Here is a 20,652-nt window from a genome sequence, read left to right on the forward strand (position 1 = left end):
GTTTTGTTTTTATCTTCACTATCATCTTGTTATTTTATTATCAAAAGTAATTGGTTGGGGTCTTTGTATCCTGGTAGGTCTTTGCCTTGGATTGCTATTAGGAACTTTGCGGCTAATATCATTATTTTTAGTAATTTGGTGCCCTTATCTTTGTTTGTGACTTTGGATGGTTTAAGAGTGGCTTACTCGGTGTACATTCAGTCGGATAGGGATATGGCTAAGGAGAATAAGTTTGCTGAATGTAGTGTTTATGGAGTGATTGAAGATATTGGACTGATAACTCATGTTTTGACTGATAAGACTGGAACTTTGACAGAGAATCAAATGGTCTTAATTGGGATGCACTTGAAGGGAAGAGAGGAGTTGGTTTACTTGGCGGAAATGAGTATAAGTGATTTACTAACCCAAAAATATGCCGGACTTAACTTACTGGCTATGCTCTTGTGTCATTCGGTGGAAGTAGTCGGCCAGGAGTACCGAGGAGTCTCCCAAGAAGAGATGGCTATACTTAGTAAGTTGGCAGAATTAGGGTTGGTTCTACTAGGAAGAGAGGATGATTTAGTGAGTGTGCAGTGGCAGTCACAAGTTTATCAGTTTCAGATCTTAGCAGTTATGCCTTTTTCATCAAGTCTTTCGCGCATGGGAGTAGTTGCCCAAGTGGGTGATAAGTGCTTCTTGTTTGTGAAAGGTTCTGAAGAAGTAGTACCGCATGAGACTTTAAGTGTAACTGATGGCCGGTACCGAGTCCTCTCTGTAGCTGCCAAAGAACTATCAGCCACCGAAATACTCTCATTCCAACCAGAAGCACCTAATAGTAATTCAAATCAAAACCAAAATCAAAATCTTATCAATAATTCTAATCAAAATACCAAGGAAATTAGTATTTATAAAGACTTAGATTTTAGTGATATATCTATTCGACCGGCCACTAAACTAGTCCCAGTTTTGGATGGTATTGGTTTAGTTCAGGAATTAGAAGCTGGTTTAGAGTATATCGGCACTATCTATATTGAAGATATGATTCAAGCTAATGCTAACGTAGCAATTCAGCATATCAAACAGAAGAACATCAAAATCTGGATGATAACTGGTGATCGGAAAGAAAGTGCTCTTTCTTGTGCCTCTTCTACCCGGATAAGTCATGCGGGCTCTAAAGTCCTTTCCGGGCGAATGGCTATTGACTTACTACAGGAAGAGATTGCTCAGGGTAATCATACGCTTAAGGAAGAATCAGGAGTGATAGTTTATCGGGCTACTCCAGATGATAAGAAAGAGATTGTGCATTTGCTGCGTAAAGAAGGAAGTATTGTTTTGTCCGTTGGTGATGGTGAAAATGATGTAGGAATGATTGAAGAGGCCGATATAGGTGTATGTATTCTGGGTAAAGAAGGAAAGAAAGCCGCTTTTGTGGCTGATGTAATTATTCCTTCTTTCTTTGCGATGGCGAAGTTAGTGGTTCATCATGGGACTATTTGTCTGGAAAGATTGAAAGCTGTTTACTTCTTCTATATCTTTAAGTGTGTGGCTGGTGCGGTTTGCCAGTGTCTTTATGGTATTTCTGTTGGTTCTTCGGGATCGATAGCTTCTTCTTCGTTGTTTTTGATCTTTTATAACTCATTGATTACTTCGCCCTTATCTGTGGAGATAGGACTTTTTAGACGAGTAAGTACGGTACAATCGGTGAAAGAGAGTGTTTTATCTGGGTGTTTGTATGGTGGTTTTTCATTCCTGATTGTTTATCAGTCTTTTGGTCCCGTAGATATTATTAGTCAAACTGGGACTTTAGCTGGACATTCCTTGGTTAGTCGAGTCTTTTCATTATGTCTTTACATTTCAACGTTAAACCATTTTATCTTTATATCGGACTCGTTTGTTTGGATGACTCCGGTTAATTTGATGCTTTCTGTGCTTTTCTTTTTGATATCAATTGGTTTTGATGGTGGTTTTGATATTTTCTTATACCCTTCTCTCTATCTAATCATTATTTATATGATCACTGTCAGTGTAGCTATTGAAAGGTTTATTGTTCTGCTTAGAAAAGACACTCCGTATACTTCCACTAATCTATCCACTCCCATAGAGTCTACTTCCCTGCCCATCCCTTCAGCCCAATCTTAACTAAACCCAACTTAACACCATCTTAATACTACCATCGTATTACTATCTCATTGCTATCTCACTACTATCTCACTACCATCTTAACACTAACTCACTACCATCTAGATACTATCTCATTACCATCTAGATACTATCTCATTACTACCTTAATACTATCTAGATAGCATCTCATTACCGCATCACTACCATCTTATTGCTATCTCTCACTACCACAACAATACCATCTCACTACCATCTCATTGCTATCTCACTAACTCACTACCACATCAATACCACATCACTACCATCTCTTAATACCACACCACTACCACATCTTAGTACCATCTAGATATCATTAAAGTATGTTAATATTGGGTTAAGTTAATACAAGTTTATCTTAATTATCTTAAAGTTAATATCACGATTTAATATTGTTAGAGTCCTATCTGGTCACGTGACTTAACTCGAACGACTAGTTAGAGAGTATGCGGTGAGTAGGGAAAGACGGCTGGACCTCCATATAGTTTAGTATCGCACATAAGACAGACGGCACAATTTTTGGGAAGAAAAGCCTCGACGCAATCATCACAGTATAAATGCTTGCAGGGAGTTTCCCATTCGGCTACATTGTTAGTACATACACCACAATCTCTGGTTTCATCATAGCCAACTTGGACTACAGGCTTTTGTTTCTTCGTAGAGTCATTGAATTGAGTCATTCCTAGATAAAAGCCAAAAATAAACAAGATATGTACATCAGATCGCTTTACTTCATTATCAGTGCTTCTGGGGCGGCTATCTTATTAGATTAGTACTTAGTGTATGTTTCTGGAGCAATTGTAACTAGGTCCTGGTGGCGCAATAGGCAGCGCATCTGACTTCTAATCAGGAGGTTCTGGGTTCGAGTCCCTGTCAGGACGTTTTTTTCGGCTTCACTCCAATACAAACAATGTGGCCTCAAACACCTTTCTTCTTACTGGCGGCCGGAATTCTGTCTTTAGCTGCCCTTTGGTTGGCTTTTACTGAATATTCAGGTAGACAGTCTGGTACTGATAAGCTGACTTTTTTGGTTCTGTTGAATTTATGCAGCTTCTTTCTCTTTACCAAAGGTATACTACATGAACGGACTTTAGAACAAAAGTATGCTTTGTTTGTTGTTGTTTTTGCTATCTTATCTTTTTGGTATCTTTATTCCCAAAATGGAATTACTGTTCTAACTTTTCAATTACTAGTTTGGCTTTACTCGGCATACATAGTAGTGATTGGTGCTTCAATTATCTACTTAAGGAAGAGTCTTCCTTGGCGGAGTTATAAAAGACTCTTGTCTGGTGAACTTGATTTATTTTGTTATCATATTGGTCTATCTTGTGAAGTTTTGTTTTTTATTGCCCAGTATGCTGCTTTTGCTTATCTGCTATCAACTAATCCGATTGGGATAAAACTACTTTTGGTTATCTGGCTAGTTACAGGGCGAGGGTGGCCTAAAAGTGATGCTCTGCTGGTTTTGACATCTTTACTTTGTCTATGTGCCTTTACCTCCCTATTAGACCGACCGAATCTTTCGGGTATTTCCATCTTTGCTGCTACTTTGACCAAATCGGTCTTTCTTTACCTCCATCGGCAGTTTCAATGGACAGCACTACCAACGGCCCCACCACGAAGAGTATCTGTTGAGTAAATAAACTGATTTATTCTATTCAAATGCATAGACCTTGTATATACAGGTGTAATTAGGATTGCCGTGATTGGACTTAATCCTTAAAACAATCCCTGTACAGGCCTGAGGTGGGAACAAGAACTGCTGGAAAGAATCACCTGGTATTTCGTACTCAAACTCACCTACTCTTTTTTCCTTGTTGTTAACAATACAATCAAGACTAAATCTTTTGATAGCTGATTTTCTACTATCAAAGATGGGATGAATGATACCTATCTTTTTGATAATCTTCTCGTCCTTAAAGGCAATAGCTAGTTTTCCTTCTGAGCCATTAAAGGAGTAACAATGACCTTTTGTGCACACTTTATCAATAGCCAACTCTCCATTATAGCCTTGACTGCGCTGGCCAAGTAACCAGTTCTTAGTTTGATAGGGCGGTGTAGTTAAATCATAGATAATACGGGCACCTTCTAAATAGTCGGCTACATCTACTTCGCGGTACTTACTCTTCAATAAAGACTCCAATTCTGCCACTCTTCTTTGCATACTAAAGGCTTCTTCCTCTAAACGAGTGACTAAACCGGAGCACCGTCGGTATACACTTAAGATATAAACTGTATAACCAACAACTAGAATAGATAAGATTATATAGCGCAGACTAAAAGAGACTTCCTTATTTAGGGGCTGAGATTTGGTTTCATTAATGGTTTCTGAGTCCTCAATTGATTCCTCATCCGAAATAAACGTATCGTCAATCTCTGGGACATTTGGCTCCACTTCGCGCTTACGAAGTATTTCATCACGCTTCTGCAATCTTAATGGTCGGCGACTCTCCATAAAAATGAAAAAGCGGGTCTTGCCTAGAGTTATAGACTTGGTTGCTGGCTTAAAAGTAGCTAGGAAAGAGATCGTTCCTTTGTTGTTAAGTGATATCTCTAATTGTGTTGTGGATTATAATGAGTTGATGGAGATGTATGAAAATAGCGGTCGGATCAAGAGTCTGTTTATTCTAATGGGTAATACAGAGGCTGGAATGTTTCAGCACCTTCCTTTGTTCTGCCGGCACTTTGGTATTTCTCTTTACAAGATTGTTGATCGCGTGGATGAAATACCTAAAAGAAAGATGCCTCATTTAATTGGAGTAAAGGCTGAACACCGCAGTATAACTCAACTAGATCAATTCTTACTGAGCTAATATTTAATTGAGTTGAGTTGGTGTTAAGTTGAGTTGGTATTGGGTTGAGTATTGGGTTAGTTTAGTAGTTATATCTCAATTAGATAATAAGTAGATGGCAGCTGGATGGTTTATTAGTTGATTTATTGGTTAGTTGTTGATTTACTGGTAATCTAAATAAACATAAACTAGATGAATTCTCTATTAGAAATTGAAATTGGATTGGATTGGATTTGAAATTGGAAAATGAAAGGTATTGTTGCGATTTTAGTAAATGATTGTGTTAAGTTGAGTTTGTGTTGAGTTTGTGTTAAGCTAATGTTATATTGTGTTGGCTTGGTATTGGGTTGAGTTAAGTTAATGTTATATTGGGTTGATTATGATGAGATTGCGTTATGTGGTGTGATGTAGTTGGGTTAAGTAGTGTGATAAGATTGTGATGTAGTTGGGTTATGTGGTGTTATGTTGGGGTGTGTTAGCTTGGGAGTAGAGAGGGTAGGGGGTGTTTTAAATGGTTGCCATGATACTGAAGAATTATTGGCGAGTATAGATACATGTTAGAAAGTAGGTATAACATGAAGAAGGGACAAAGGAGTATGCTGAATCGTAAGTACATTGTGCCTAGCATTGTGGCCTCGGAAGAACTTGAGGTTAAGGATGTGGAAGGATGTATTGAGCGACTTAATGGAATCAAGAACAGTATTGAGGAAGAAAAGACGAAAGAAGGCTTGGCTTTGGAGGCTGAGTTGGATGCTCTCTTTATGAGTATTGGCGGGGAGAAGATTGTTTCGGAGATGGAGAGAGTAGTGGTTCTCCTGTGCAAAATAGCACATAAGATCATTCGCGCGGAGGAGAAGACGGAAGAAGACCAGGGAATCTTGTTGCAGATCTTTGAGTTGGGACTCTTTATGGTTCAGTTTCGAGATAGGTGGTTGGATCGAGTTAGTAAAAGTGGGCTTTTGAAAGAGCACGAGTTGGTGCCTTGTGTGGAGTACTCTTCGGTGGACCGTGTGTTTCCACCTTCTCGGGAGTTAGTCTCGTTGGCCCAGGAGTATACCTTGCGCAAGAAGAGTTTAGATAATGTGCGTTGTGACTTGTGCGCCTTTGCGCTAGCCAATTCCCTGGGCGTGTACCATCCGAGTAGTTCACTACTCTTGCGGCAGCCCGAAAGCCACAAGAAAGAGCTTAGTCCGTTCTTCTTCCTTGGGTACGTGTTTGCAGAGGCTGAAGAGACGAAGAAAGCCTTACTGGTTGATTGGCTGGCAAAGACAGACTTGGAATTTGATGGGACGATCTTTTACTTACCCGGGATCTCAGTACTAGATTTCATTAGCATTGAGGCGAGTAAGATCAAAGATAAGGAAACTTTACAGAAAATCATCCGAGTTGGTAAATCACATCGGGTTATCTATCATGCCCGCGAACCCGTCTTTGCCCTGCACAAGAAAGGGAAGCTAACCACCAAAGAACTATCCGAGCTACTATCAGAAACTTACCATCCGGATGAAACAGAGTATACGGAGAAGATCATCAAGGACATGGCGAAATTCAGTCCAGTCGGCGCCGAGTTCATTCTTAAGTCACTTATTATCTTCCAAAAAGCCGAGCCACTGGCCAAGTTCTTCTTCCAAGTCGCCTTTATCATTGACAAAGAGTATGCCGAGTCCGTCATTATTTGCCGGGAAAGTCTAGGCCATATCTCTAAAGACAGACTAAACGATCTTTGTGCCAGCGAGTACTTTGCTCTTCTATGCCGCGAAATAGAAGTCTTCAAACGCCTAGTCAAGTGCATTGCTGAGATCTATGAAGATACAACCGAGAAGTCCACCGAGCAAGCCGTTATAATCAAGCACGGCTGGAACTTAGAGAGATTCATTCAAAGTGTCTTTGCTGTTCTTCCTACCGATAAAGATGCGATCGAAAGAGCCCTTATTCTCACCGTTTATTTCCCTTGGCTAACCATGCACATTAAACAAGTCCTTTGGCAAACAATCAATCAAAAACACCTCCAGTTCCGACTCTCTAAAAAGACAGCCAACTTAGAAGAAGAGATAGAGATGCTCAACCATTTCCGCGAAATCCCACAAGTCCGCCAAGTAATCATAAGAGCATTCAAAATCGACCAAGCCAAAACTGAGTCACATCTTTTCAGCAAAGACCTCGATGTCTTCCTTATCAACCATATTAACAAAGAGATTCAAAAAGGCAGAACTAACTTACCCGCCCTCAAAGCTATTCTTACCCAATTCACCAGCCATCCTGATTTCAACCAAGCCTCCTACTGGCACAACATCATCAAAAAGCAAATCGTACTCGGCAAAGACATCATTACCCTTAATGAACTAATTCCCACCGAAGACCTAGCCTCTCTCGTTTCCCAAGAGGAAGATATCGCTACCCTTCTTAAACTCCTAGTCAAAACTCCCCTCAAAAGCAATCTCTTCCTTACTCTACTCGAAAAGCTCGAACTCCAAACCAAGTACGAACAAGGCCTCGTCTTCACCACCGGATCCTTCCTTGCTATTGATCTCATCGCCAAGAAGCTTTGTATCTACGCCAACCTCATTCAAAAAGAGTTCTCCGGCAAACAGTCACTGATCAAGCTTTACAGCTCCCAAGCTACCATTGAAATCTATCTTAATAACGGCAAGATCAAAATAGCCACCACCACTATCAACGGCAACGACAAAGAAGAAAGAATCATCAGCATTGAAGAAGACTTAGAAAAGAATCCTCTCAACGGCTGGAAAGTCCCACTTGCCCTGGCAATCACCAACTCCAGTTTCACTCTTAAAATAGGCGAGATTGAGTACACCCAAAAACACAAGATCAAAAGAATCCAACGTTTAGTTATCGGCGAAGACTTCCGCGGCATTCTCAAACGCCTAATTATCCTAGAAGAAGCCGCACTTAAACCCGACCGGCTTAGTCTTAAGCATTCAGAGGCCTACTTCCTCGACCATCTCATGACCATTGAGCAATCCATGCAGTACTACAAAAGATTCGCTCTTCTCATTGAATCTCCAACTCCCTACCATATGTCCGGTCCAGAACCCAGTATTACAATGTGCAACCTTATTTACCACCAACCTATCTTCTGGCGCAGCTCCGAATCTCTCACCCGTTTCCTGGCCAAATCAGCAGCTAAGAACACCCGTATTGAAAAGCTTCTTCTGTCCTTTATTCAACCAACTACTTCCCAGCCCACTCTACCGCCCATTACGGATAGAACATCGCTTATAATGCCATAACGCCCATCCTAAAGTCCGTTCCGAAAATCCCCAACGCGACTGCCACATCTCCGCCTTATACAACAAGTAAGGTGCACTCACTCGATAAGTACTCACCCCCGAGCACAGTAACACCAAATCCGGAAACAGTAAAGGATTAGCCGCAATAAATGCTTCAATCTGATCATATTCAACTATCTTCTCAGCAAAGTCACCCTTATCCGAATCCATCCCTTCCTTATCTTTATCTTTCTCTTCCTTTTTCTCTTTCTCACCCAATCCATCACCACCCAACCCATCACTTATCTTATTCTCTAGATCTACACTACTTATCTTATTCTCTAGATCTACATCACCTACAAATCTTCTTATTTGTTCTATAAACCCATTATGATCAGTGACAAAATCTCGTTCCTTATACAACTCCATCTTTTCAACTTTATACTTCTCTCTTAATCTTTCAATCTCCTGTTCACTTACAGTACCATTACGATCAATAATCAAAACATATCTCGGGTGCTTTTTACCTGTACATTTACTAGAAGCACTAAATCGCGATCTATACCAATTGCAACCAAGCAAACCACCTAAAACAACTAAACACAGGCCTATCGCACTATCCATCGCAAATTTTCTGCCAAGCCAATCTCTATATGCGCAACCGTCTTCTTCTAGATCCCAATGATAAGTTCTCACAAAATGCCTGGGATGATGTCTCCCTTTCCCCAGAAGCCCTTCATAAAGCCCAACAGAAGATCAAAAATGACGAAGCACATCTTCCTACTACTCCCCCAACCATTACTTACGAGCCATGGCACCATTTCTACACCAACCACCAAACAGCCTTCTTCAAAGAAAGACACTGGATCCTCAGCGAATTCCCTATGCTCAATACCACCAACCAACGCATCTTTGAAGTAGGTTGTGGCACCGGCAGCACACTTTCCCAAATCCCAACTACCAACCATCTATTCGGAATTGACTGTGCCGCCGCCGCCATTAATATTATCCAAAACCGACCCAATTTCATACCAACCCACTTCACCACCCACAATGCCACTCTCCCCCAACCATTCCCCCAACTCTATACCAATATGGACTTCGTCCTTCTTATTTTCACACTTTCCGCCATCCATCCCGACCACCACCAAACCGTCCTCCACCATATCAACCGATCACTCAAACCCCAAGGCACACTTCTCTTCCGAGACTATGCCGAAATGGACCTCACCCAACTCCGATTCAAACCCCACCAAATCCTAGCCCCAAATCTCTACCAACGCGGCGAAGGCACCTACGCCTACTTCTTCACCCTCAACTATCTACAAACTCTAGCCCAAGCCACCAACTTCACCATCACCCATATCCAAGAGGACAGAAGACTCCTTATCAACCGCAAAAAGCAACTAGAAATGCCCCGGCACTGGATACAACTCCAACTAACCAAAAACAATCCCACCTAATAACCTCATCAATTTAATAACATCTACCAGATACTATATCTACTAAATACTATATCTTATCTAAATAAGTACAACATAAATCAAAATCAAAATACTACATTTATCTTATCTAAATAAATACTACTACTACTTATCTCATCTACTACCAAGCTCACCTCACCTCACCTCAATCCAAACTCACCTAAATACTAACTCAATCCAATCCAAACTAAACCCACTAAAAGCATATCTAAAGTACTACTATCACTACAAATTCTTTTTTTTGTTTTAACCCATGATGAATAACGAGCACTTACTAATTACAAAGCCATTAGTGCAATTTGTAAAGGTAAAGAAAACTAGAAGAGAATTCAATCGATTCCAAAGTGATCAGTTTAAGCGAGTTAAGCCTAATTGGAGGAGACCAAGAGGTATTGATAACAAAGTACGTAAAGGACTTAAAGGTACAATGAAGATGCCTTGTATTGGATTTAAAGGCAATAAGCTAGTCAGACATATCTTGCCTAACGGTTTTAAGAAGGTTATAATCAACAATCTAAAGGATTTAGAAGCACTTACTTCTCTTAATAGAGTTTACTGTGGAGAGATAGCTCGTGGGGTTGGAGCTAAGAAACGGGTGGATATTGTTAAGCGAGCGGCCGATCTAGGGATTGTACTGACTAATGGACATGCTAGAATTGCAGTGGAGAAGCTCGACTAATAAATTGGCTTAAGTTACGTTTGTTTTGATTTAGATTTAGGTTTTGATTTAGATTTAGATTTAGATTGAGGTTTAGATTTAGATAAGGAATAACTGTTTACTAAAACCAACTTAATCTAGGCTGATTAGATAAGATGGGTTTTAGTGAAGGAGTTAGTGTAAGGTAAGTAAGTAAGTTGGTAAGTGTATTTATGGTTGGGGTAAGTGCATGTGGATGGTGTAGTAGTTGGGTTGGTTGGAGTGATCGGGGTGGTTTGAGTGGTTGGGGTGATCTGAAGTAAAGAGGTTGATGGCTAGGGAGTTGGGAGGAAGAGTTATGGATGGGGCATTGGGGGCGACAAAGATGAAGTTAAGGCCGGTGGGTAGAGTAAGGGTGGGGCTGGAGGAGTGGTGGGAGTGAATAGTGAGAGGAGTTGGAGTAAGGACTTGGTAGGTAGTATTGAGTTGAGTAGTAGTTGTATTGGTAGTATTGGTAGGTTGGGTGGTAGTAGTAGTAGATGGAATGGTAGTAGTAGTATTGGGTTGAGTAGTAGTAGATGGGATGGTAGTCGTAGTAGTAGATGGGGTGGTAGTAGTAGATGGTAGGTGGAGAAGGGCAAGTTGGTACTGGAGGGCTTGGAGGGAGACATCGGCATCTGTGGCGGGGGAATGTGCTTCGGTTTGGATAGTGAGGCTGAGATAGGTGCTGGCGATGTCTTTGAGCTTGCTTTTGTAGTGGTGCTTGTTGAAGTAGCAGTAGGACGTATCAATGAATTTGGTATGGTAGATTTTGAGGGCGGTCATATCGTGAAGAAGAGCATGGCCGATAATGATGGTGGTGGTACCTATGATAGTGCTTAGGTCTTGGAGAAGTTCGGAATAGGTAATGACGGATTTAGTGCAGGGGGGTGGTCGAGGGCGTTTAACTCGGGATTTAGGCGGGCGGCAAGTGAAACACCGGCATTGGTTAATAAAAGAGGAGGCTTGGAGGCCACTGTACTTGGTTAAGTAGTCAAGGACTTGTCCTTGGGGTTTGACTTTCTTATGGTAAAGGGTTTGGTGGTGTTCATTAACGATGGCAATATCGCCTACTTCTTTGCCTTGGTCGGTGATGATCATTTCACAATCTAGGCCTATAATTGGATAGGCAGTTGGGTTAGTATACTGGATGAACGTTTGGCCATTGACTTGAATGGTTTGGTAGGGGGTGGTGGTGGTGTTGGTAGGAGTAGTGGGCTGGGGAGGAGTGGTAGTAGTAGGTTGGGATGGAGTGGTAGGTTGGGGTGAAGTGGTAGTTGGGGTGGTGATTATTAGCTTGGGGGTTATGTTGAAGATGGGGTTGGCTTGGAGGTCGGGGAGTTGGCCGTACTTGGTGAAGAAGCCGAGCTTTTCTTGGTAAAGCATGTGCTGTAGGCGGGGCTCGATGGAGGGACAGTAGATGGCATCTAGGTCTTTGAGAATAAAGGGCTGGAGTTGGTCGGGTGTGAGAATTGGGAGGTTGGGGATAGTGGTGAGTTGAGTCTTGAGTCGTTGGGTGGAGAGAATGAATGGAAGTTCTTCAAGGGGCGGTCTTTCTTTGAGGGTAGAGATAAAGGCGGGGGTAGGACCTAGTTCGGGTAGGGATGACTGACTAATAAATACATTAACTGAATGTGGGTTTTTGATTTGCGATAAGTTGGCTAGTCGGGCGGTGTGTTTTGATTTTAAAGTATTGTTTATGAAATCTTGTAAATTCAAAAGAGAGACAAAATCTAGATTAGATTTGAAATCAATGTGGAGAACTGGTGCCTTCTTTCTTCGCTTTTTAAGAGTCTTCTTGCTGTTAGCAATCTGGGGGCACATTGCAGGGGGGTGTATTTTAAAATAAGTAGACATGGTGGTATGTTTAGGATCTGTTTGGGATCTGTTTGGGTTAGTATTGAGTTGGGTTAGATTGTATTGAGTTAGGTTGGGTTGGGTTGAGTTAGTATTGAGTTGTGCTAAATCTAAATGTAAATAGATATTCATTGGGTTTATTATAATATCTGGGTTAGTATTGGGTTAGTGCTAGATAAGAGGTAGAGAAGGACTAATTAAAAGGATGCTTGGATTTAAGATAGATTTGGTTAGTATCGGGACAGTATGAGTACTGGCTGCTAATGCTAAACGTATGGCCTAATGGCCCAGATAGAACTAGCTCATCCGCAATAGATTCAATAGTGCACTTTTGGCCTAAGAAGTAGACATAAGGCCAGGGAAAGAAACAACCCCAAACTTCTTCATGTCCAGCTTGAAACGCTAATTCAACTCCTTCAACTATTTGTCCAATTAAGACCTCCTTATCTAGCTGGTACCCAAATTGTGCTAAATCAGCCAAAGGCTGCATATTAGCTAAATTCACACCCAACCCAATAATAGATAAAGGACCGCGTTCCGTAGTAACTACATTCACCAAGACTCCACCTATTTTCTTCCCACGTCCCATCTTCTCGCCTAACCCGACCTCTCCAGTCTCCGCTACTAAGTAAAGATCGTTTGGCCACTTAACTAGTAAATTTCGAACGCCATAACTCTCTAGCACTCGTTTAACTACCAGCAAAGTTCCTAGTGCCGGATTGGCCACTCCCAATTCCCGCCAGCAAATAGATATAGTTAAAGATGCGGCTGAAGAGATCCAATTTGAACCCCCACGTCCTATCCCACCTGTTTGAACATCACAAACAATTACTTCTCGATCCCCAAGTTCTTCTTTATGCTCAATCCCATACAACTGAGTCGATTCCAGCTCAGCAAACTTACGATACTTCATTGGGTACTTTTGTCTTAAATCAAAACCTTAGTCTATAAATACCCCACTACATCCACCAATATGAAGAAAATAGCCATAACCGGCGGGAAATGTACCGGCAAAAGCACTCTCCTTCAATACATCCAACAAAGAGGTTTCGCAACACTTTCTTTCTCCGATATTCTTCAAGAAGTCCTTGCCAGTAATCCAACTATCGGCAGTAATATCTCCACCAACCTATCTAAGACCAGCAATAACAAGAATAGCCAAGACAAACACAGCAATAACAATAGCACTAGCACTAGCAATAGCAAAGATAGTCACAGCACCACCAACTCATCCGAGAGCAGCGATAGTAAAGATAGTCACAGCAGTACTAACTCATCCAAGAGCAGCAAATCAACCAAATCAACCAAGTCGACTAAATCAACTAACTCCACCAAATCAACCAACTCCACCAAATCCAAATCTAATAACAAACGCCATACTAACCCAACCCAACCTAATGCTTTACTTAAACAAATTGAAGCCGATCTTAACTCTGAATCTCCTAACTCAACCAAAATCCAACTAGTCCCTAAAATCATCTCTATCTTCCGCCGTCGCATCTTCTTAGCCGTACTTAAAGGCCAAGGCACTATCTTCGCCGAAGTCCCTTTCCTCTACGAATGCCATCTTGAAGACTATTTCGATAAAGTCCTAGTTGTTACCTGTGGTCCCAAAACCCAAGAAGATAGAATATCCCTCTCCCAAAAAGACCTCCAAGTCGCCAAATCAACCGCCGACCAACAAATCTCTCTACCCGGCAAACGAAGAAAGTGCGACCTAGTTATCGATAATAACCGCACTCCAGACGATATGTTCTACCAAGTAGATACCATCCTCCAAAAAGAAAGAAAGCACTCTCTCTTCTTCACCTTCACTCTTTCCTTCCTCCTCTTCGCCATTCTTACTTCCTTCCTCATTCCACCAACCACTCGAAACCATCTCCTCCACCATCTCAACCAGTTCATTCATCCTCTCCACCACCATTTCACCCACTGCATCCACCAACTCAATCTAACTCTCACTCACTACCTCACCCCAATCACCACACGTCTCCACCACTGGTACACCACCTACCGCCCCCACTCAACTCCATCATCCTAACCCACCCAGTAAATACTCAGCACAACTATCTCTCTAACATACCATATCTACTAAATCAAAAACTTAACTCATCCAATTATTTACTATCTAGTTGCGTTTAGGTGCGTCTAGTTACATCTACTTGGTACTATATACTTACATCTAGTTACACTATCTACTTACACTAACTCAACTTATACTATCTACTTGGTACTCAACTACTTACTTATACCAACTAAACACTATCTTATCTGAACCAAAATCAAAAACCAACCAAATCAAAAACCAACCAAATCACTATCTTATCTAACTCAAAACCAAAATCAAAACCAACTAAACACTATCTACTTACACCAACTAAATCTAACTCAAAACCAACTAACTCAAAATCAAAACCCAACTAAATCAAAATCCAATAACTATATCTTATCTAAAATAACACAATAAACTAGCCAGCCTTTATTAGTTAAAGTGGGGAGCACCAGCCTCAGCCACTACCTCTTTCTCAGCCGCAGGTACTGGAGTGTGGGTGGCCGGGTACTCATCTATCCCCAGATACAACTTCTTACGCAACCATTCTACGCCCGTATCATTAAGTGTATAATAAGCATGCTTCCAAATAAACTGCCTATCAAATAATCCTTTTGAGTTCATACTCTTAACTATCTTCATAACTTTATGATTTGTTACATCAATTAAAGGATGAAAATCAAAAGTTGGTTTATCTTCTACCACAATACAGCCGTTTCTGAAAATGAATTCATGAACTTTCTTAATCTCTTTAGTGGGGATAATCATTACAAGGCCTAAAAAATAAAAGAATAAAAGAATGGAGATTGTTTGTAGTCTTCGTAGATATCTAGTTTATAGTTTGTTGATTGTTTATTTAGGAGTTGTTCTAATCCTCCTTTTAAATGTAAGTTGTGTATTTTGATAGTTTAGAAGGGATAGACTGGTTAGTCTTTCTAGCTAATTGTAGCCTTTTTGTGCATACTTTGCAGATTTTGATATAACACTTATTAAGTTGGCTAATACTTTGGCTGGTCTAGTCTTAGTAGTTTACTGTACAGTCTCTTTGCTTATCAATAAATAGGTTAGTATTGTGTTTAGTATTGGATTGGTATTGGGTTGAGTTAAGTATTGGGTTAGTAGTATTGAGTTAAGTATTAAGCTGAGTAGAGTTAAGTATTGGGTTGAATTGAGTGAGTAGTATTAAGCTAAGTTGAGTTAGTATTGAGTAGAGTTAGTATTAAGTTCTGTAGAGTTAAGTATTGAGTTAGCATTGAGTTTAGTAATGTTGAGTTAAGTATTGAGTTGAGTTGAGTTGAGTAGCATTGAGTGAGTAGTACTAAGTTGAGCAAGTAGTACTAAGTTGAGCATTGTGCTAAGCTAAGTTAAGTTAAGTTGAGATGTACTAAGATGAGTTGGGAGGGAGTGATGGTGAGATATGGGAGAGATCGAGTATTTTTTATGGATCCAGTCCGGATGTTCTTTGCGGTTGAAGGTAGTATTGTGCCAGTTCTGGTTGAGAGGGGAGTTAGTTTATTGGAGACGGCTCATAAGTATGGGGTGCCTTTGAAAGGGGCTTGTGAAGGATCTTTAGCCTGTACTACTTGTCATGTAGTTATGGATAGAAGTAGTTATGAAAGAACAAAAGGATCTTTAACGGAAAGAGAAGAAGATTTATTGGATAGTGCTAAAGGCTTAACTTTGACTTCTAGATTGGGTTGTCAAGTAAAAGGATCTAAACTGTTGGAATTAGCTCAAGTGAAGATTCCCCGGATAAATAAGAATGTTGAGCTAGAAGTGCAAAAAAGGAATGAAAGTTAGTGCTCGGCCTAAGAGTAAGACGTTAAAACAGGTTTATAATCGTTTGTTAGTGGAGTCTCCTTTATTTGTCTCTTTGTTTACTCGCGTATCTAATCGGCCTACGCCTGAACTTTGTGATTTAACCGGTTTGGCTGCTCATTATCGCTGTCCGAGAACGGGATTGCAGTATCATTCGGCTGAAGTCTATGAAAGAATTCGCGAGATGTCTACTGATACGGCCCAAAGAATAGGAAAACTACGTCATCTTGGTAAAGAGGCTAATATCTTTGGTAAGACTAAGTAAGTAGGTCAATAATGGTTTAAGTAAAGGTATAAATAGGTTAATCTTATATTTAGTTAGTATTAGTTAGTTTGGTTTAGTTGAGTTAGTTTGGGTTGGTGCTATCTAGTTGGGTTGGTGCTATCTAGTTGGTTTAATGTTATCTAGTTGGTTTGGGTTGGTATTGAGTTAGTATTTAGTATTGAGTTAAGTATTGGATAAGTAGTATTGAGTATTGAGTTAGTTTGGTATTGAGTATCTAGGTAGTATCTAGTTAGTATTGAGTTGATGTTATCTAGTTGATCTTATCTAGTTAGTATTTAGGTAGCAATATGGTGGTGAGTTAGAAGTAGTAGAGTTATCTGCTATAAAGAGGGTATGGATATTGTTGGTCATTTTATTTGGGCTGGATTTACATCTATGCGGAATAGTCTAGTTATATTTATACTGGTGGATTTGGCTGGTTTAGGTGATGTTAATAGAATGGGTTAGTGTAGGACTTTTACTAAACTCTACTTTGGATTGGCTGCTTATCTACTGGGATTGAGAGTTTTATTACTTATTGATTGTTTTGAAAGAATAGATATGGCAGATAGAAATCTTAGAATGTTAAGATTACAATTCTGGACTATTATAAATACAGTCAGAAATTGATAAGAATATTGCATTGAAGAATGTCTAAAACCCTAAGAAGTTAGGACTCGCTTCTCAAAATCTTATTTCCTATCTGATAACACTTTCAAACCACAACTCAACTCAACTCAACCCAACCCATTCCATTCCAGCACAACCCACCCCAACATAACTCAACCCAACAAAATCTTAATACTAACCCAGATATAAGCAAATCAAGTCTGACAGTTGTTGAAAGGACACGTTTATTGTTTGTAGCTGGATTGTAACCTTAATATTACCTCCTTCCTATCTCTTTGTCCTGAATTAACCCGACTTAATGCCAAATCAAGTTCTTTGGCCGAAAGTTTAGCTGGGACTGGTCAATGTATGGCTGTAGTGCTAGTACTACTGCGGATGGGTCTGGTCTGGAGATACTTTTGGTGTTTTGTTAATTAGTAGGTGGAAATAGTCTGTAATTGGGGATAGGAGTGATCTCAACAATAGATTCAACGACATGCTGGTTTGTATAGTGGTGATTGATTTGGTAGGAGAAGTATGCATTGCATGTTTTGTTGTGGAGGGAAATTTTGATTTTGGGTAAATTAGATGGGTCTTTACGGGTTTTCTGGCAGTTCCATTGTATATCTAGTTCTCTCTCAAGCACCTGAGCAGTGTGATTGGTGACTGCGGCATTGTCAATAGTAATATGGGTAATTGTAGGATAGATTTGGGTGATAAATTGAATAATAGTTAAAACTAGGCCAACCACACCTTTAGTATTATTGTAGCAAAGCCATATTTCGATACTAGTTAGATTATGGTAGATTTGATAACTTGGCTCTTCCTCCATAGTTGATCGAATGGACTTAAGCATCTTCTGCATATAGTAATCGGTTTGGCTAGCAGTATAAGCGGTCGAATGTCGGATTGTTTTGAAGCAGAACATGCGGTTGAGGTTAGGACTAGCTGAAGCCGGAAGAGGCCGATTAAACTCATCAAACGCTATTGCTTCATTAATAAGCGCTAGGTTTGGAAACGGATTGTTGGCCCAGATAGAAAGATTAGCAAACTCGATTAAGTTATAATGAAACGAATACAACGACAGCTTAAACCGTGGAGTAGTATACGTCCACAGCCGCCTAGCAAAACGAGTTACCGACGTAATAGTTGTGTTGTTAAGTCCTAGCAAGTGCTGTACAGGCATAGAAGCAATTATAATATTCTTCTTTTGGGTCGCCTCTATGAGTTCTAGAGTCTTTCGGATAGCATCGCTCTCATCCTTAAAAACACACTGGGTGATTACTAAGGGAATAATAGGATCTAGAACACTAATAAACTTCAAAGCAAACTCATCAGATATATTGGAAAGAGTCAAATTACCAAAGCTACACTTAGTTGTCTTCGTCCAATCCACAATCTTATCACTATCCTTTGCCACACCAGTCATTCCATCCAGAGCCAAAACAGCCGTTTTGGCATTAGCATAAAGAACATCAAGGAAACGAATAACTATATCCATTTCATCCCGTGTAATGTAAGTAGATGATTTCAAATCAGTTGAGAGATACACTCTCTTATAAGGCAGTTTTGAAACTATCATCCCCAATTTATCTATTACCGAATCCCCGTGGCCAGCACAATTCATTGGGTTAGCATTGGGTTTAGTAGAACCAATTTCACAATCTGCTCTAGACCAACCCCATCCAGCACACTCGGCAGATTAATCTTTATAGAAATATTCGCTCCCGGGATCTCATTTAGATAAGTGACAAACTGCTTAGTGATAGTTTCATCCGCCATCAAAACAGAAAATGTCGATAAGGCCATCTTGATCTTACTTCCACCAAAAATCGACGTTTCCATTTCAAACCTAGCCAACTGAGCTTCCACTACATCCAGATGAAAGTACATCAACTGAAACAACACAGAAGGAACCTGTTTAAACTCACGCAACAATCTCCCATGTTCCACCAGCAGGACATTCCTAAAGTAAACCCAGAGCTTCATTCCAGGACAAGGCTTATCCGCCCGGCCAACCTGATTTATAGCCAACTTAAACCTAGCCAAGTGTGTATCAATATTCAATCCTTGCTTAAGTTCCCCCTGTTTAAGCCAATCATGAAGAACAAGACGTCGAGTATTTAGCACTTTTATCAAAGCCAATAACAAAGCATACTCTTCCACATTGGCCTGAAGCAACAAGTAGTAAATATGCAACTTATTCACCCAAACCTCCGACACATTATCCAGTAATGCTTTCTGCCATTTCACCAAGTCTTTTCTAGACAGTCTCACCCATCTAAACTGCAGCATAGGATCGCCAGTGCTTATGTGATACTTCTTACTCTCTTTCAGACTCCTCTTTATCACCCAATTATTCGAGTTACTCCACGACTTCTTCTCCGGCAAATAAGAAGGCACCACCAGTATTTGACTAACAATATGTTCAAGCATCCTCCGTAATCTCGTATCTTCATCCAAATCCACACCCCCCAACCCCACATCTCCACATCTATCTCCACTCATATCCAATCCATCCAATCCGCCCATATTTCTACCTAATCCATCCAATCCACTTAAACCTAACTCATTCATATTTAACCCACTTAAATCGAACACATTCGGATCTCTACCCAATTCACCCATAGCTAGCCCATTCATATTTCCATCGAATCCACCCATACCCAACTCATTCGGATCTCTATCTAATACACTCATAGCCAACTTAATCATATTTCCATCGAATCCACCCATACCCAACTCATTCATATCTCTATCTAATACACTCATAGCCAACTCAATCATATCTCTACTTAATACACTCATATCTCTACCCAATCCACCCATAGCTAACTCATTTCTATCCAACCCATTCGGATCTCTACCTAATCTACCCATAGCCAGCCCACCCAGATCTCTACCTAATCCACTCATATCTCTATCTAACTCATTTCTATCTAACTCCGCAGACAACCGAGTTATTTTCTGCATGAACTCCCCATTCGGCCAAACCCGACCAAAACTTCCACCTGCACCAGCATCCGCTCCCTTCACACCAACCAACAACTCCAACCAAAGCAACCCCAATCCAAAACTCAACCCAACCCTATTCAATCCTATCTTCATTTTCATAATAGATAGCACATAATTTTTCCCAATAAAGATCAGTAAACAACCAAATTAAGATAACATTAACTAAATAGATAGTATTTTGTTGTGCCCCAGGGGAGGATAGAGACCTCTCAGTCAAATATACTCAACGAGAGACAAATCATCATTCAGGCTGATGTCGGTTTTATTGATCAGAGGTTCGAGTTGTGGTTCTGGGGTGCGAGTCTGAGCCGTTTCTAGTTCTGATATAGTTCTGTGCGAATCCTTCATGTATCTCATGGAAGTCATAGGAAGTCCTTTCTCAATCTTCGTCGTATATTTATACTCTAATTGAGTTGGTTTAGTATTGAGTTAGTATTGAGTTAGTATTAGCTTATCTAAAGTAGTATGGAATAAATATCTACATTATATGTACTTACTCGTCTAAAAGTAGAGGTATCTCGAGAGCTTCATTAAAGATGTGTGGGGGAATCGTACAAACACCACAGTTAACCAACAGATTTATTATGCTGAGGCAGAAATGACATGAAGTGGATGGAGAGTGTCATAGCCTACTTCTTGTAAGGGTGGGCAACAAAGCCAATCGGCCTCTCGACAAGAGATATAAAGGTAGAGAGGCTTTTCATGGCATGCTGTGATTTT

At 40.4% G+C, this 20,652-nt stretch overlaps 17 protein-coding genes across 17 annotated transcripts; 9 read left to right on the forward strand and 8 right to left on the reverse strand.

The window, feature by feature from the left end:
* On the forward strand, positions 1–2,118 carry NEHOM01_2137 (uncharacterized protein; the record flags this gene model as incomplete). The annotated part of the gene is made up of 1 exon (XM_051491015.1): positions 1–2,118. A coding segment is annotated over one exon (2,118 nt), but the record flags the coding sequence as incomplete, so codon positions are not given.
* Positions 2,119–2,573: 455 nt separating this feature from the next.
* NEHOM01_2136 (uncharacterized protein) lies at positions 2,574–2,816 on the reverse strand (the record flags this gene model as incomplete). The annotated part of the gene is made up of 1 exon (XM_051491014.1): positions 2,574–2,816. The coding sequence occupies one exon, from the start codon at positions 2,814–2,816 to the stop codon at positions 2,574–2,576; it is 243 nt and encodes an 80-aa protein (XP_051346974.1).
* A 230-nt stretch (positions 2,817–3,046) lies between these two features.
* NEHOM01_2138 (uncharacterized protein) lies at positions 3,047–3,775 on the forward strand (the record flags this gene model as incomplete). Its single annotated transcript, XM_051491016.1, has 1 exon — positions 3,047–3,775. The coding sequence occupies one exon, from the start codon at positions 3,047–3,049 to the stop codon at positions 3,773–3,775; it is 729 nt and encodes a 242-aa protein (XP_051346976.1).
* A 15-nt stretch (positions 3,776–3,790) lies between these two features.
* On the reverse strand, positions 3,791–4,591 carry NEHOM01_2139 (uncharacterized protein; the record flags this gene model as incomplete). Its single annotated transcript, XM_051491017.1, has 1 exon — positions 3,791–4,591. The coding sequence occupies one exon, from the start codon at positions 4,589–4,591 to the stop codon at positions 3,791–3,793; it is 801 nt and encodes a 266-aa protein (XP_051346977.1).
* Positions 4,592–4,595: 4 nt separating this feature from the next.
* NEHOM01_2140 (uncharacterized protein) lies at positions 4,596–4,949 on the forward strand (the record flags this gene model as incomplete). The annotated part of the gene is made up of 1 exon (XM_051491018.1): positions 4,596–4,949. The coding sequence occupies one exon, from the start codon at positions 4,596–4,598 to the stop codon at positions 4,947–4,949; it is 354 nt and encodes a 117-aa protein (XP_051346978.1).
* Positions 4,950–5,482: 533 nt separating this feature from the next.
* NEHOM01_2141 (uncharacterized protein) lies at positions 5,483–8,179 on the forward strand (the record flags this gene model as incomplete). The annotated part of the gene is made up of 1 exon (XM_051491019.1): positions 5,483–8,179. One exon carries the CDS (start codon positions 5,483–5,485, stop codon positions 8,177–8,179), a length of 2,697 nt encoding a protein of 898 aa, XP_051346979.1.
* Positions 8,138–8,782, reverse strand: NEHOM01_2142 (uncharacterized protein; the record flags this gene model as incomplete). The annotated part of the gene is made up of 1 exon (XM_051491020.1): positions 8,138–8,782. One exon carries the CDS (start codon positions 8,780–8,782, stop codon positions 8,138–8,140), a length of 645 nt encoding a protein of 214 aa, XP_051346980.1.
* A 29-nt stretch (positions 8,783–8,811) lies between these two features.
* NEHOM01_2143 (tRNA N(3)-methylcytidine methyltransferase METTL2) lies at positions 8,812–9,621 on the forward strand (the record flags this gene model as incomplete). The annotated part of the gene is made up of 1 exon (XM_051491021.1): positions 8,812–9,621. One exon carries the CDS (start codon positions 8,812–8,814, stop codon positions 9,619–9,621), a length of 810 nt encoding a protein of 269 aa, XP_051346981.1.
* Positions 9,622–9,895: 274 nt separating this feature from the next.
* Positions 9,896–10,321, forward strand: NEHOM01_2144 (large subunit ribosomal protein L32e; the record flags this gene model as incomplete). Its single annotated transcript, XM_051491022.1, has 1 exon — positions 9,896–10,321. The coding sequence occupies one exon, from the start codon at positions 9,896–9,898 to the stop codon at positions 10,319–10,321; it is 426 nt and encodes a 141-aa protein (XP_051346982.1).
* A 189-nt stretch (positions 10,322–10,510) lies between these two features.
* On the reverse strand, positions 10,511–12,307 carry NEHOM01_2145 (uncharacterized protein; the record flags this gene model as incomplete). The annotated part of the gene is made up of 1 exon (XM_051491023.1): positions 10,511–12,307. The coding sequence occupies one exon, from the start codon at positions 12,305–12,307 to the stop codon at positions 10,511–10,513; it is 1,797 nt and encodes a 598-aa protein (XP_051346983.1).
* Positions 12,308–12,368: 61 nt separating this feature from the next.
* Positions 12,369–13,088, reverse strand: NEHOM01_2146 (BirA family transcriptional regulator, biotin operon repressor / biotin---[acetyl-CoA-carboxylase] ligase; the record flags this gene model as incomplete). Its single annotated transcript, XM_051491024.1, has 1 exon — positions 12,369–13,088. The coding sequence occupies one exon, from the start codon at positions 13,086–13,088 to the stop codon at positions 12,369–12,371; it is 720 nt and encodes a 239-aa protein (XP_051346984.1).
* A 60-nt stretch (positions 13,089–13,148) lies between these two features.
* Positions 13,149–14,216, forward strand: NEHOM01_2147 (uncharacterized protein; the record flags this gene model as incomplete). The annotated part of the gene is made up of 1 exon (XM_051491025.1): positions 13,149–14,216. The coding sequence occupies one exon, from the start codon at positions 13,149–13,151 to the stop codon at positions 14,214–14,216; it is 1,068 nt and encodes a 355-aa protein (XP_051346985.1).
* A 441-nt stretch (positions 14,217–14,657) lies between these two features.
* NEHOM01_2148 (small subunit ribosomal protein S10e) lies at positions 14,658–14,993 on the reverse strand (the record flags this gene model as incomplete). Its single annotated transcript, XM_051491026.1, has 1 exon — positions 14,658–14,993. One exon carries the CDS (start codon positions 14,991–14,993, stop codon positions 14,658–14,660), a length of 336 nt encoding a protein of 111 aa, XP_051346986.1.
* A 687-nt stretch (positions 14,994–15,680) lies between these two features.
* Positions 15,681–16,025, forward strand: NEHOM01_2149 (uncharacterized protein; the record flags this gene model as incomplete). Its single annotated transcript, XM_051491027.1, has 1 exon — positions 15,681–16,025. One exon carries the CDS (start codon positions 15,681–15,683, stop codon positions 16,023–16,025), a length of 345 nt encoding a protein of 114 aa, XP_051346987.1.
* Positions 16,015–16,308, forward strand: NEHOM01_2135 (INO80 complex subunit C; the record flags this gene model as incomplete). The annotated part of the gene is made up of 1 exon (XM_051491013.1): positions 16,015–16,308. The coding sequence occupies one exon, from the start codon at positions 16,015–16,017 to the stop codon at positions 16,306–16,308; it is 294 nt and encodes a 97-aa protein (XP_051346973.1).
* Positions 16,309–17,347: 1,039 nt separating this feature from the next.
* NEHOM01_2150 (uncharacterized protein) lies at positions 17,348–18,544 on the reverse strand (the record flags this gene model as incomplete). The annotated part of the gene is made up of 1 exon (XM_051491028.1): positions 17,348–18,544. One exon carries the CDS (start codon positions 18,542–18,544, stop codon positions 17,348–17,350), a length of 1,197 nt encoding a protein of 398 aa, XP_051346988.1.
* On the reverse strand, positions 18,541–20,031 carry NEHOM01_2151 (uncharacterized protein; the record flags this gene model as incomplete). Its single annotated transcript, XM_051491029.1, has 1 exon — positions 18,541–20,031. One exon carries the CDS (start codon positions 20,029–20,031, stop codon positions 18,541–18,543), a length of 1,491 nt encoding a protein of 496 aa, XP_051346989.1.
* Positions 20,032–20,652: the final 621 nt, after the last annotated feature.

This window comes from Nematocida homosporus (genome assembly GCF_024244095.1).
Source record: "Nematocida homosporus strain JUm1504 chromosome Unknown 2622, whole genome shotgun sequence".
Lineage (NCBI taxonomy): Eukaryota > Fungi > Microsporidia > Nematocida > Nematocida homosporus.